The sequence below is a fragment of the Podarcis filfolensis genome (assembly GCF_964270895.1).
Source record: "Podarcis filfolensis genome assembly, chromosome: 10".
Taxonomy (NCBI): domain Eukaryota; kingdom Metazoa; phylum Chordata; class Lepidosauria; order Squamata; family Lacertidae; genus Podarcis; species Podarcis filfolensis.
The window spans coordinates 73,139,857-73,155,200 of NC_139612.1; the positions used below are offsets into that span (position 1 = coordinate 73,139,857).

The window sequence follows — 15,344 nt, forward strand, 5'->3', positions numbered from 1 at the left end:
CCATGCAATGCATCCCCCTCCCCCAATGCACCCCTCCCCCCACACAATGCATCCCTCCCCCACGCAATGCATCCCCCTCCCCTCCCCCAATGCACCCCTCCCCCCACGCAATTCATCCCCCTCCCCTCCCCCAATGCACCCCTCCCCCCACGCAATGCACCCCCCTCCCCTCCCCCAATGCACCCCTCCCCCCACGCAATGCATCCCCCTCCCCTCCCCCAATGCACCCCTCCCCCACGCAATGCATCCCCCTCCCCTCCCCCAATGCACCCCTCCCCCACGCAATGCATCCCCCTCCCCTCCCCCAATGCACCCCTCCCCCCACGCAATGCATCCCCCTCCCCTCCCCCAATGCACCCCTCCCCCCACTTAATGCACCCCTCCCCCCACGCAATGCATCCCCCTCCCCCAATGCACCCCTCCCCTCCCCAAGGCAGCCCCCTCCCCCGCATCTGCCCCCTCCAGCCACGTGCTTCCTCCTTACTTCCGGGTTCTCCTGCCGGCGGACACCTTGGGCTGGACCTCGCCGATTCCGCGCATGCGTGCTTGGGTGTCCCGCCGGCTCCACCTCCTCGGCCCTCCCCTTCTCCCTGCCTTGCCTGTTCCCCGAAGCGGCCAGCGGAGGGAGCTCCAGCGCCGCGCGAGGGGGGGGGAATGGGCTGACTTTTTCTTTCTTTTTCTTTCCCCCCAGAATTAGTTATTATTATTATTATTATTGCAGATTGGCTGTTGTTAAGGAGTTGTTGCACGCTTCCAAAGTATTATTTACTTATTGCACTTGCACCGTTTCTCCCCCTTCCTTGCATAATTTCACCTTGAGAGAGAAAAGGCGGTGCGGTGCAAATGCAATAAGTAAATAATAATAATAATAATAATAATAATAATAATAATAATAATAATAATTTATTATTTGTACCCCGCCCATCTGGCTGGGTTTCCCCAGCCACTCTGGGCGGCTTCCAATAAAGATGAAAAATACACTAAAATGTCACATATTAAAAACTTCCCTGAACAGGGCTGCCTTCAGATATCTTCTGAATGTCAGGTAGATGTTTATCACTTTGACATCTGATGGGAGGGCGTTCCACAGGGCGGGCGCCACCACCGAGAAGGCCCTCTGCCTGGTTCCCTGTAACTTGGCCTCTCGCAGTGAGGGAACCGCCAGAAGGCCCTCGGCGCTGGACCTCAGTGTCTGGTAGAACGATGGGGGTGGAGACGCTCCTTCAGGTATACTGGACCGAGGCCGTTTAGGGCTTTAAAGGTCAGCACCAACACTTTGAATTGTGCTCGGAAACATACTGGGAGTCAATGCAGATCTTTCAGGACCGGTGTTATGTGGTCTCGGCGGCCACTCCCAGTCCCCAGTCTAGCTGCCACATTCTGGATTAATTGCAGTTTCTGGGTCACCTTCAAAGGTAGCCCCACGTAGAGCACATTGCAGTAGTCCAAGCGGGAGATAACCAGAGCATGCACCACTCTGGTGAGACAGTCTGCGGACAGGTAGGGTCTCATCCTGCGTACCAGACGGAGCTGGTAGACAACTGCCCTGGACACGGAAGACAGGCTCTACTCCTCCTTTAAAGCCCTGCCCGCAGCAATAATAATAATAATAATAATTATTATTATTATTATTTATCATTTGTAGCCTGCCCATCTGGCTGGGCTTCCCCAGCCACTCTGGGCGGTTTCCAGCAAAGATTAAAAATAGGAGACTTCACTCTGCAGAGGCAGAGACACCATGGGTAGAATGAGATTCCCATGCCAAAGCAGCTCCCCGCCCACATGGTCTCCCCCAAGGCAGGAGCAAATGGAGGCACTTACCTCCTCCAGGTACTCTCCCAGCTGAGCTGCCACATCCACCGCCCAGTTCGCAGTGAGGTCCCTTATCGGCTTGAGGAAGTGCACGAAACGAGACTCCACGTCCTCCATGGCAGCAAATCCCATCCAGCACAGAACCACACTCCAGGGGTTTAATGCATTTTAGGCATGAAGGTTCAGGCTCTGCCCGCTGTTCAAAGACTAAACGTTTTAGCCTGCTGTTCAGATAACAAATAACCAAAATAAAGGAGAGAGTGACTTGCACAATCCCACCCATTAAGAACTGGAGCCAGTGTGGTACAGTGGTTAGAGCAGAGCTTTCCAAATTTCCCACGTTGGCGACATGCTTTTTAGATATGCGCCATTTCACAACAAATTCAGTTTTACTAGTAAACCAGAGTTTGAATTAACCCCACTCAGTTTGAGTGGCAGGGAGTGTTTAAGCAACATACCTGCACACTAACACACATTTTGCAAAGCTCTGGGTTAGAGTGTAGGGACTATGACCTCCTGGAAGACCAGGGTTCAAACCCACCATCAGGCGCCACACCTTGGCAAAACCAAGCAGCCTGGCTTCAGTCTTGTTTTCTACCCCGTGCCGAAGACTCCCTCTTTACCCATTTATCATCAATTTACATATCAACTTTTACACGTGTCCCAAGGCGATTTGCAAACATGCTACATAAACACCTGAAATAATGTTTAAAAAAATCTTTCTGTCCTAGAATGGGAACACATTACTTAAAAAGACGACAAAATGAATTGGACTCCTTGGCAGGTTTTGAATAAACATACACAAATTTCTTGATTGTTAACATAGTAGATAGATAATATAAGGTTGTATACAATTTTAAAGTATGCAGAGAACAATATGAGTTGAGAAATCAGAGGGAGGAGCTGAGAGAAGTCTCGGGGGAGGAGGGAGGCAGGGTTTGATGGGGAGGTGAAATGGGGGGGGGAATAATGAGATGTTCTGATATTTTGTTTTGTTGAAATTGTTATTATTATTTTTTTAAAAAAATATTTCCTGCTGGACAAGCTTGCAGAATCTACTACCACTTATAAATTCACGAACCACCTGTCCCATGTGTCTCAAGGCAATTACTAAACACACCACAGGAAGGCGTGTATTTTAAGGGCACGCCCCTTTCTTCCAATCGTAAACTGTTCCTTTTCTCTTCCCTCCCCAGACATCTTTATTGACAGTTAAAAAGTACATAATTATATGTGCACTGAACATGGTGAGACGTAAATAAGAGATAAATATAAAAAGAGAAACAGCCCCCGTGTAGATGTGGGAGAGGGGAAGAGGAAAAACACACCAAACTTTTACAGAGTTGCTATCCTGTTCTTTGCATGCGCTTCACATGTGCCTCTTAGAAATTCTGATTATCAGGCAGTACATAAATGCCTAAAATAAAGCAACTGTTTTCACTCCAGTCTCCACCCCGTATTTTTACACTGATGCCAAATGCATCTTACTGTTATTATGGTTATTGTTAATTATCTGCTCTTCCCCCTTGCAGGTGGCCACAATTGAAACACAGTATATTAAAAGTAGAGCTTCAATTAGAGTCACGGGACATTGAAAATCAACACAACCTCGCCAGGGGTGGGGGTGTCTGCTCCCCCAGGTATCATGGAATAACCCCACCACTTGGCCTTCCATCATATATGTCATCTCTTTCATCAGTACCACACCGACATGCATTTATTCGTGCAAGGTTCAATGTTTTTCCATCGAACCTGCTGAACCACAGATTTTCCAAGGGTTTGGTGTCTCCGCTATGTGTGTGTGACGGGGAAACTGTTGAATCTCTTTCACATATAATGTTCAACTGTCCCCTACATAGCGTAGCCAGGGCTAAATTCCTGGGTCCTGCTCTACTGCGCTTGGTTGGCAGGCCTGTTGAGTCACACGCCGCACTGCTTTTGCAGGATACAGATCCTTCTGTAACTCTGCAGGTGGCGAGATTTCTGAATGCGGTTATTTCACACTCAAAAACCACCAAAAACCAACAACAACATCAAAACTAATCGAACTGTTATGATGAGAGTGCATGTCGGAGTTCGTCTTCAGTTTTCCTTTTCTGTGATCTGTCCCTTGGAGCTCTCCTGGCCCCAGCTGTCACTTGGCTCTGCTCAATGACCCACCCTTGCATCGTGGTGTTCACCTCCTGTTGTCGGATATATCTGTTTTTATGTCCCTGTGTTTTTATGTTTGTACATATTTTATGGGCTAATAGCCGTAAATAAATAAATAAATAAAAAGAGCTTCAATTAGAGTCACGGGAATAAGGCGGGCTGGGAGGGGAGCAGTTAGGAAGTCCTAAGAGCTCATCTGAAGAGCATGTGCACCAGAGGCGCCAAATGAAGGGAATCAATCAACCAATCAATTAAAGGAACAAATCTTTTGGAGTCGGGAGGGTCCTTTCCTTTTGGTTTTAATGCTATATCTAGGTGGCTTGGGGGGAGTGTTGCTTTAGGTTGCCCTGGGCAAGATAAAAGCGGGTCACAAATTCAACGAATGAATAATTCATTGGTGGATTGGTGGACTGAACGACCGAATGCATGAAGGGAAACAACAATCAAATGAATTAGTAAAGGGAATGAAAACACGGAGTATTTATGTTTTTTCCCCTAATACCGAGAACCACCCCATGATCCTAGGATGAAGGGGCGGTGTCAGTGCCAGATTTACGTATAAGCTAAACAAGCTATAGCTTAGGGCCCCACTCTCTTGGGGGCCCCCCAAAAAATTAAAGGGGAAAAAACAACACTGGATGTACATTTCCAAAATGTAAGCTAAAGGAACCTTTTCTAAAGGAACTTTTGTTATTGCCAAATGCCAATGTGTTTGCATTATCAAGTTTGTTATGAATTAAAAATCATTTTAAGTTAGAGCTTAATTATTTCACTATTAATATACTTAATTGTATTTCAGTTCACCAATTACTTTGATAAAATACAGTGGTGCCTCGCAAGACGAAATTAACCAGAGCATGCACCACTCTGGCGAGACAGTCTGCAGGCAGATAGGGTCTCAGCCTACGTACCAGATGGAGCTGGTAAACAGCTGCCCTGGACACAGATTTGACCTGTGCCTCCATGGACAGCTGTGAGTCCAAAATGACTCCCAGGCTGCGCACCTGGTCCTTCAGGGACACAGTTACCCCATTCAGGACCAGGGAGTCCTCCACACCTGCCCACCTCCTGTCCCCCAAAAACAGTACTTCTGTCTTGTCAGGATTCAACCTCAATCTGTTAACCACCATCCATCCTCCAACCGCTTCCAGACACTCACACAGGACCTTCACCGCCTTCACTGGTTCTGATTTAAAAGAGAGGTAGAGCTGGGTATCATGCGCATACTGATGAACACCCAGCCCAAACCCCCTGATGATCTCTCCCAGAGGCTGCATTCAGATGTTAAAAAGCATGGGGGAGAGGACAGAACCCTGAGGCACCCCACAAGTGAGAGCCCAGGGGTCTGAACACTCATCCCCCCCCCACCACTTTCTGAACACGGCCCAGGAGGAAGGAGCGGAACCACTGTATGACAGTGCCCCCAGCTCCCAGCCCCTCAAGACGGTCCAGAAGGATGTTATGGTCGATGGTATCAAACGCCACTGAGAGATCCAGCAGAACTAGGAAACAGCTCTCACCTTTGTCCCTAGCCCGCCGGAGATCATCAACCAGTGCGACCAAGGCAGTTTCAGTCCCATGATGAGGCCTGAATCCCGACTGGAAGGGATCCAAATGGTCCGCTTCTTCCAGGCGTGCCTGGAGTTGTTCAGCAACCGCTCGCTCAATCACCTTGCCCAAGAATGGAAGATTTGATACTGGGTGATAGTTGGCCATACTGGCCGGGTCTAAAGATGGTTTTTTAAGAAGCGGTTTAATTACCGCCTCTTTCAGTGGATCTGGGAATGTTCCCTCACAGAGGGAAGCATTCACCACCCCGCAGAGCCCATTGCCCAGCCCTTCCCGGCTTGCTTTTATTAGCCAGGATGGGCAAGGATCAAGGAGACAGGTGGTTGGTTTCACGCGTCCAAGCAGCCTATCCACATCCTCGGAGGTAACAGATTGGAATTGATCCCACTCAACTTGACTAGACAGAACTCTAGCACTCTCCCGCCCCGGCCCTGCTCCCACGGTGGAGTCTACCTCTACCCGAATCTGAGCGATTTTATCTGCAAAAAACTTTGCAAAATCATTGCAGGAGAACATGTGGCCCGTACTGGGCCCCGATGTTGCAGGTGGTTCCGCTAAATTGTGAACCACCTGAAAAACTCTCCTGCTGCTGTTTTCTGCAGATGCAATAGAGGCAGTGAAGAAAGTCTTCTTTGCCGTCGCTATCACCACTTGGTAGGCTGGACGTTGAGCTCTAACCTGTGTCCGGTCAGATTCGGAATGAGTTATCCGCCACCGGCGCTCTAGCCGTCTCAATGATTGTTTCATTGCCCTCAGATCCGTGGAAAACCACGGGGCTGTCCGGGCTCCATGCAATCGGAGAGGGCGCTTCGGAGCCAAACAGTCAATAGCCCTGGTTAACTCCACATTCCAGCAGGCCACCAGGGAATCAGCTGAAAGGCCATCAACATGGGATAAAGCATCCCCTACCACTCTCTGGAAACCATTTGGATCCATTAAGTGGCGGGGGCGGACCATCCGAATTGGTCCCACCTCCCTGCAGAGGGGATGGGTTGCAGAGAAGTCCAGTTGCACCAGGAACTGATCTGACCATGGCACTTCTTTCGTTTATCTTTTACTTAGTGTTAGATCACCAACATCCATAGAGGTAAACACCAGGTCCAAGGCATGTCCGCGGCTATGGGTTGGGCCAGACTTATTCAGGGACAGCCCCATGGAGGCCATGCTTTCCACGAAGTCCTGAGCGGCCCCTTGTAAGGTCGTGTCAGCATGGATGTTAAAATCCCCTAGGACGACCAAGCTAGGTGTCTCCAGGAGAACATCCGCCATGACCTGAAGCAGCTCGGGCAGGGAATCCTTGGTGCAGCGGGGAGGTTGGTACACCAAAAGGAATCCTGTACTGCCCCTATTGCCCAACTTCCAGAACATGCACTCAGAAAACTGGGTCTTCCCAATAGGACGCCTGGTGCAAACTAATGACTTCCTAAAAATCACTGCAACCCCCCCTCCCTGCCCACATGACCTGGGTTGCTGTGCATAAGAGAAACCTGGTGGACAAGCAGCGGCAAGGGCAGGCCCATCTGCTTCATCCAACCAGGTCTCTTTCACACATGCCAGGTCAAGTCCTCCATCCATGATCAAGTCATGGATGGCAGTGGTCTTATGAATCATTGACCTGGCATTGCACAGCAGCACCTTCAGGTCATGTGGGTATCCCTTGCTGATTCTAGTATCCATCCGGTCAGGACCAGACCTGGAGGCAGGAATAGTCCTCAGACAACGACTAAACCTGCCCCCTCTGTAACGACATGGTCTAGTCTTAGTGTAACTCCTCCTCCTACCCGTGATCACTGAGATCGGTTGTCCCAGTGCATCCCCCCCTGTGGAACATGCCCCAGCCATTTTGTGGGCTGGGGCCCACTCCCCGGCAGCCCTGACCCCTCCCCCTAAGAACAAAATAACACCTTAAACAAACAAACAAAACCAATAAAACAATACAAACAAACAAAAATGTAAAAATTACAAAAACATCAAAATAAAAAAAATAATTCCCCAAGCCCAACCAAACATCCATCCCACCCCCACCCCCCACATACAAAAAATCCAAAAGAAAATTTTTAAAAACATTTTAAAAACACTCTTTGCCCCTCCGGCAGTATCAACTGTCCTAGTGAGGCCTGTCAGGCCCCGCCCTGGGCCAGGTGGTAAGTGGCAAGAGCAGGGCCCTCAGGCACTCACACAGGGGAGTCCTCCCGGGCAGCAAGCAGCAAGCAGCACACAGTCCTTATGAGGCTTCAGGCCCTGCCCCAGGCCAGGTGGTAAGTGGCAAGAGCAGGGCCCTCAAGCACTCACTCAGGGGAGTCCTCCTGGGCAGCGGCAGCAAGCAGTCCTTGTGAGGCTTCAGGCCCCGCCCCAGGCCAGATGGTAAGACTTCAGCTTGCAGCCTCATTGCTTTAGTCTATTTACAAAAGGGGAAGGCGGACTTCCTGTTTTGAACCTTCCCGTTGCGATACCTAATTAAACGTTTAAAGATCCAATTTTCCCGCTTCGGCACTACTCACGGGTAATTACTTTAAAATCAAATTGTCCACAGGAAAAAGTCAGCGCTCTCCGGCAACAGCTATGCGGCTTCGCTCTGTGGAAGAAGCAGACGATTCGATGCATCGCGCCACTCACCCCACGTCGCTCCGGATCCCCGAAACCGGGTTTCCCCACGAGTAGGGGAGGCGCAAAAGGTGCCCGCTGAATCCCACGCTCACAGGCTTCTCCCGCCTGTGATTTTTTTTACGGGTCTCCACCTTCGCCGTGGCGGCAAAACCCAATTCCCACGGGGCAAATTCCTCCCGATCAGAGGAATTCCGCCATTACCGGAGGCACAAATCCGGAAGTCTTCGAGAACACTGTCCAACCATCTCGTCCTCTGTCGTCCCCTTCTCCTTCTGCCCTCCATCTTTCCCAACATCAGGGTCTTTTCCAGGGAGTCTTCTCTTCTCATAAGGTGGCCAAAGTATTGGAGCCTCAGCTTCAGGATCTGTCCTTCCAGTGAACATTCAATATTTTTTTGGAAAATCAATAAAAATGATTAAAAATAAAATAAAATCCACACCCCAGGATATTTCCCCTATCACCTCTTTTCCACCTTTCCCCCCCACCTTTTTTCACCCCCATACCTAAAACCCAGACATCCTACAGTGTGCCAGGATTGTGACTCCTGCCCTCAGCAAACAAAATAGCTCCCCCCCCGATGCTTAGGTGCCCTGAGGGCTGTGCGGGACCCCCAATCCTTGAAATGAAAAAGGGAGGGGCTCAGAAAACCTGAAGGGAGCAGGCGGGGGGGCTGCACAGGATCCAGAAGCTCCTTCTCGCTGATCCCCCCCATGAAGTTCCTTTAAGACCCCACGTTGCAGGGGGCAGCCTCACCTGCAGCGAAACAACATGCAGCTGCCCTAGCCGAGTGGAGCCAGGTTGGGGGGCACAGTGGGGACCCCAGAAAGGTGCCCCTAGAAGAAATGTGCCTCCCCAGTTGGAGGCAGCCCTCCTTCTGAAACACCAAGACAGTTCTCTGAATGGAGAGAAGCAGAAAGTGGAGTCCCCTCAAGATCAGTATTGGGACCTGTGGCTTTTCAACTTGTTCATAAATGATCTAGACTTAGGAGGGAGCAGGGAGGGGGCAAAGTTTGCTGATGGCAGTAAATTGTCCCGGGGTACATGAGTGAACGTGGGGCCCCCAAGAGACTTCCCTAGTACCTGCACCCCTCCTTCTCTCTCTTGAAATTAGGTTTGGGGGGAAATATCCCATTCAATTTCAGTATTCCAAGTTTTCTTCAGAACGCGCAGGGCAGGAGGTAGCGATGAAGTTCTGGTGAAGAAGCAGTGCTAGGAGATCATGCGGTGGGGGGGTGAGAGAATTTGGTGCAAAAAACGAAGGTACTTTCATGTAAAATTATACTCACTATTGTGAGATGCTGCCTTATTTCATTATTATAATGTTTTACATATAAACACCAGAACTTCACATATACCTCATGCTTTTAGGAATGATTTCCTGCTGAGTTCATTGCTCAGAGTGGACTCTGAGAGGAAGACGTCCCACACTCCATACATCTAAATGGGTTCTCCCATGTGAGAGTCCTGGGATGTTCCTTGATCACTCTATTATAAATAAAGCACTTTTTGCAATCTTTTCATTTAAACTGCTTCTCCTCTCTGAGTTTGTTGATGGTTTGAAGGATTTCAACTCTTAAAGTTCTTCCTGTCCATAAGTCTGTTGATTCTGAACTTCCACTAAGAGTGAACCTCTATCTACTTTCTTGATATTTATATGGTTTGTCTTTTGTGTTAGTTTGTTGACAAAAATCAAGGGTTCCACTCTGACTGAAGCTCCTTCCACAGTCCATACCTTTAAATACTTTCTCCCCTGTGTGTCTGCTGATGTTTTCTAAGATTTCCACTCTGAGTGAAGCAGTTACTGTACTCCATACATTGAAATGGTTTCTCCCCTGTGTGTGTCCATTGATGTGATCTAAGCTTTCCATTATCACCAAAGGTCTTTCTGCACTCCATACATTTATATGGTTTCTCTTCTGTGTGAGTCCGTTGATGTGTTGTAAGGGCTCCACTCTGACTGAAGCTCTTTCCACACTCGATACATTTAAATAGTTTCTTACCGATGTGAGTCTGTTGATGTATTCTCAGGTTTCCACTATAACTGAAGCTCTTTCCACACTCCATACATTCATATGGTTTCTCCCCTGTGTGAATCCGTTGATGATTTCTAAGGTGTGCACTCTGACTGAAGCTCTTTCCACACTCCATGCATTTAAATGCTTTCTCCCCTGTGTGAGTCCGTTGATGTCTTCTAAGGTTTCCACTTATATTAAAGCTCTTTCCACACTCCATACATTCATATGGTTTCTCCCCTGTGTGAGTCCGTTGATGATATCTAAGCTCTCCACTCTGACTGAAGCTCTTTCCACACTCCATACATTCATATGGTTTCTCCCCTGTGTGAATCCGTTGATGATTTCTAAGGTGTGCACTCTGACTGAAGCTCTTTCCACACTCCATGCATTTAAATGGTTTCTCCCCTGTGTGAGTCCGTTGATGTTTTCTAAGGCTTCCACTTTCATTAAAGCTCTTTCCACACTCCATACATTCATATGGTTTCTCCCCTGTGTGAGTCCGTTGATGATATCTAAGGTCTCCACTCTGACTGAAGCTCTTTCCACACTCCATGCATTTAAATGGTTTCTCCCCTGTGTGAGTCCGTTGATGTCTTCTAAGGTTTCCACTTATATTAAAGCTCTTTCCACACTCCATACATTCATATGGTTTCTCCCCTGTGTGAGTCCGTTGATGATATCTAAGCACTCCACTCTGACTGAAGCTCTTTCCACACTCCATACATTCATATGGTTTCTCCCCTGTGTGAATCCGTTGATGATTTCTAAGGTGTGCACTCCGACTGAAGCTCTTTCCACACTCCATACATTTATATGGTTTCTCCCCTGTGTGAGTCCGTTGATGATATTTAAGGTCTCCACTCTGACTGAAGCTCTTTCCACACTCCATGCATTTAAATGGTTTCGCCCCTGTGTGAATTCTTTGATGTATTTTAAGGTCTGCATTCTGACTGAAGCTTTTTCCACAATCAATGCATTTATATGGTTTCACCCCTGTGTGAGTCTGTTGATGTCTTCTAAGGCTTCCAGTATCACTAAATCTCTTTTCACACTCCATACACTGAAACGGTTTCTCCCCTGTGTGAGTCCGTTGATGTTGTCTAAGGTGTCCACTCTGACTGAAGCTCTTTCCACAGTCCATACATTGAAATGGTTTCTCTCCTGTGTGAGTCCGTTGATGTGTTCTAAGGGTTGCATTGAAACTGAAGCTCTTTCCGCACTCCATGCATTCAAATGGTGTCTCCCCTGTGTGAGTCCGTTGATGTCTTCTAAGGCTTCCACTATCATTAAAGCTCTTTCCACACTCCATACATAAATATAGTTTTTTCCCTGTGTGAGTCCGCTGGTGTGTTCTAAGTTTTGCATTGAAACAGAAGCTGTTTCCACACTCCATACCTTTAAGTGGGTTCTTTCCTTTTTGTGTTTGTTGATGTGAACTATGTGTGCTCATTCAGTGAAGCAGATTCCACATTTCACACATTTTAATGGCTATTCCTAATGAAATGAAAGGTGCCCTGTCCCCTGCAATTCTGTCTTCTCCATCACCTTTTTCAGAGTGGGCAGAAAGGAAATCCTGTTTGGGTTTCAAGAAAGAGAACACAGAAAAAAAAGGACACATCAACCGCCATTAGCACCTTCTCCTATTTCAACATCTCCTACATTCTCCCATGTCCTCCCCATGTTCCCAATTTTTAGGAAATGAAAATGGTATGATGTCTAATGATAGTAATGCATCAGCAACCTTTCATAATCCTCAATCATCTTTAATAACACAGCATGATCTTGGAATACTGTTGTCCTCTGAGACTGCCTTTCAAATCAAGTGGTTGCCCCCGTTTCCACCTCTAGATCTTCATGAATCACCTGCACAGTCCCACTGACCTCAGGAGGTCCATATGGACTATTTTGGGAGACCCAGGCCTTCATCTCTTCCAGGGACTGTGGTCTGGGTCAGTCAGAGAACTAGTGACAAGGCTTGGTGCTTGGGGTCAGCTGAATGGGTGTTCAGGGTTGCTCCTGTTCTTGGAGATGGACCTCTGTCTACATGCCTCACATTGCATGGAGAGAGCAGGAGAAGCAGAAGGAAAGCAGATGGCACATGCGAATCCCAGGCGGAAACACCCACCCCAATGGGTCTTTATAATGATGATGTGCTGCCTGATCCTGTGCTTGTCTTCTGACAGAGGACTATCCTAATCTGGCACTGAAAAGCAGGATATTCAAGGCAAGGAGATAACTGTACTTAATGGTAGGTGGCCATTATTAGTCTGACACAGTTGAAGTAAAAAAGTAAAAAAATAGTCCAGTAGCACCTTAGACACCAACTAAGTTTCTTCTAGGTATAAGCTTTCGTGTGCTTGCACACTTCTTCATAGTGATGGGTAGTGGGAGATGGTAGTAGGAGTACCCTTCTGAGAAAAACCCCACCCCACCCTCCCACGATATACAAGGGTCTGGTGACATCTGTGTCAGTGTATCTGAAGAAGTGTGCATACACACGAAAGCTTATACTCAGGACAATCTTAGTTGGTCTCTAAGGTGCTACTGGACTATTTTTTTATTTTTTATTTCAACTGTGTCAGACCAACATGGCTACCTACCTGAATCTAGATGTCATGGGGTGTTGGGGAGCAGTAGTTCCTTTGGTGGGGGACATGTCCTGCACCTTCTGGGGTCATTTTTCCACCCTAGGTCCCCACCCTGCACTCAGCTCTCACCTGTGGCTTCCAGAAGCTGTCAGCATGCAACAGGGCTTCAAGCAACGGCTTCAACCGGCCGGCTAAACCAGGTGAGGAAAGCTGATGGGTCTCAAATCCTTGGTGAGCTGGGGAATTCTGCTGCACCTGAAGTCAAGCCCTGGTGGATGGAGAGGAGGAGAACAACCGTGAATCCCACAGTCCAGAAGGCAGATTCTGCCTGTGCAGAAGAGGAAAGTGAAGGGCAGATGGGGCACGTCCACCTGGAGGCTTGTTATCTAGTGCCAGGGTTACACTGACATTGAATTATATATAAATTACAGTATTGAAATGCGCCTGCTCCCACTTCATATTCTGATATTATTCTACTCTGCTTGCCTGTTTATTACTTGAGTGCTGTTTTGGCCCCTGCCTTGGCCCTGTGGACCTGAAGGAGCATCTTCACCCCCATCACTCAGTCCGGACAGGGAGGTCCGCCTCCGGACTTCTGGGGTGGCGCCATCGGTAATGGCGGACTCCCTCTGAATTGGAGGGACCAGCTCCGCATGAAACGGGTCTTTTCCGCTACGGCGAAGCGGGGACCCTTCTGGAAATCACAGGCGGATGAAGCCTGTGACTGTGGGACTCGGCGGGCATCCTTAGCGCCCCCCCCAACCCGCAAAGGAACCCACTAATGGGCTCCGAAGCGACGAGGGGGAAGTGGCGCGGTGCTATGAGTCAATTGCTTTTTCTGCGGAGCGAAGCCGTATAGCCGTTACCGGAGAGCGCTGCCTTTTTCCTGGGACAATTTGGCATCTAAAATAACCACCCGTGAGTACTGAAACACTGAATAATTGGACTTGAATTAAGAACTGGCGAAATAGAAAGGAATTTGGACTTAAAATTTACCCTAATTTGGTACTGAAACAGGAAGGTCTAAACAGGAAGTCAGCCTTCCGTTTCCTTGTAGCCAGAACAAAGCAAAGACAACGTAAACTAGAGCTTTGAAAATCACTTTTAAAGGACTGGCTTTCATCATTTAAAATCGCTGAACCCCCCTTCGGCAGCAGGAGAAGAAGGGGGATCTTTTTTGGGCTGTTTAAACCTGCAGAAGTGAGTTTAAAGCAAAGTAATTTTTCACCGTCCTGATCCTGGAGCGGGGTGTCAGAATTGACGTTTGAAGCTCATTGACCAGAAACAAATGTCTCTGACAGACAGTTAAGAGAAGAGAAACATAGTGACTCCATTGTTTCCTTTCGCATTTTAAAAGAACAAATATGGACAAAATATCACAAAAAAGAAACTTTGTTGCCATTGTTATTAAAAGAAAGAACAACTAGAAGCTTTCCCCCCTAGAGGGGGACTGTGAAATTGTAACTAATTCCTGGGAGCTTGCAGCTGTCTTAGATTACAACCTTGGGAAAGGATTTGTGACCTTGCAGGACAATGTCTTCAGAAGCACTGTTGGGTGCTTTCTGTAAAATAAATGCCCTATTGGATCAGTTAAGCCAGAAGACGGATTTAATGACTAATGCGGCCAGAACCCTTGAACAGGTAGTGGGAAATTATATGGAGCCCACCCAGGAACTAAAACAGGAGTGTGCCATGACAGAACAACTGAAAGAAGAGGATGTTGCTGAATCTTGGGCGCCAGAGACGGAGGGAGCAGCGGCCCAGCAGGAACATAAATTTTTGGAGTTGACAAATGAACTTGGAAAAAACCAGACTTGGAAAGATAAAGTTTGGTTAGGTTTGGAAATGGGGGGCTGGATAGACCCCCCTTTACAGGGAGATTTGGACTTTTCGAGTCTGGCAATGGGCCGTCTGATGTCTGGAGCTGTGGGGGCTCTCAATTTTGGAGGGAATCTGGAACATGTTTTTAATTACCATATGGAGTCCAGTCTGGTTTATGGAAAAGGGGCTGAATTGTTGATAAGGGTCCAAAACATTACCAAGCTGGAGTTCCCAAGAATTAAATGAAAATATGAAGAAGAGCTGCGGAAGGGACATGGAAGAGACTTGAGGGCCTCGGATATAAGGTTACCAGGTTAATGTGCTAGATTAATAGGTTAAAAAGGACTGACAAAGCCCGGGACCAGGAGGAAGGGACGCTGGATGAAGATTGGATTGTTTCTCTCTTTTTTATATATATAATTAAGATTGTTCTATAAAATTAATGAATGTTAGAAAAATGTTGAAATGAAATTACTTGGCTCTTGTAAAAATGTCTAAAGAATTAGGTAAGAATGTTATGGTTAGGAGAAGTTGGTAAAAATAAGATTTAAGCTTTAAACTTTAAGGTTTCTATATGATAAGATGAAAATAGAATTAAGGTAATGTAATGACAGAATATTATGAATTAAGGAAAGGATTTGCTGTGATTATTATTAATCAGGATACAAGAAAAGGGAGGAGGAGGAGGTCAAAGAAAGAAGGTACTGAAAGTGGGGAATCTGAGAACGATGGTTTTATTTTTTATTTTTATTTTTCTGTCTTGTTTTTTCTTTGTGTGTGT

The 15,344-nt window shown here is 47.4% G+C and overlaps 2 protein-coding genes across 3 annotated transcripts in view; both read right to left on the reverse strand.

The window, feature by feature from the left end:
• SCO2 (synthesis of cytochrome C oxidase 2) overlaps window positions 1–15,344 on the reverse strand; it is a 46,718-nt gene that overhangs the window by 4,275 nt on the left and 27,099 nt on the right. Inside the window, exon 1 of one of the 2 annotated variants that reach the window (XM_083573119.1) lies at window positions 485–550. The exons of the other annotated variant lie outside the window; for it this stretch is intronic. The gene's annotated coding sequence lies outside the window, so the exon portion shown is untranslated. Of the gene's footprint in view, window positions 1–484; window positions 551–15,344 lie in introns of those variants that run through there. 2 annotated transcript variants of the gene reach the window in all.
• Window positions 9,814–11,619, reverse strand: LOC310742960 (uncharacterized protein). The gene is made up of 2 exons (XM_083572920.1): window positions 10,140–11,619; window positions 9,814–10,055 (listed from the first exon to the last, which is right to left on the reverse strand). The coding sequence occupies exons 1-2, from the start codon at window positions 11,602–11,604 to the stop codon at window positions 9,874–9,876; spliced, it is 1,647 nt and encodes a 548-aa protein (XP_083429046.1). The 5' UTR covers window positions 11,605–11,619; the 3' UTR covers window positions 9,814–9,873.

Coding starts and splice junctions, on each gene's coding strand:
- LOC310742960 (XM_083572920.1), bottom strand. CDS start 11,604: ATGAGCACACATAGTTCACATCAACAAACACAAAAAGGAAAGAACCCA. Junction 10,056..10,139: donor ACATCAACAGACTCACATCG/GTAAGAAACTAT, acceptor GGACTCACACAG/AAGAGAAACCATATAAATGT.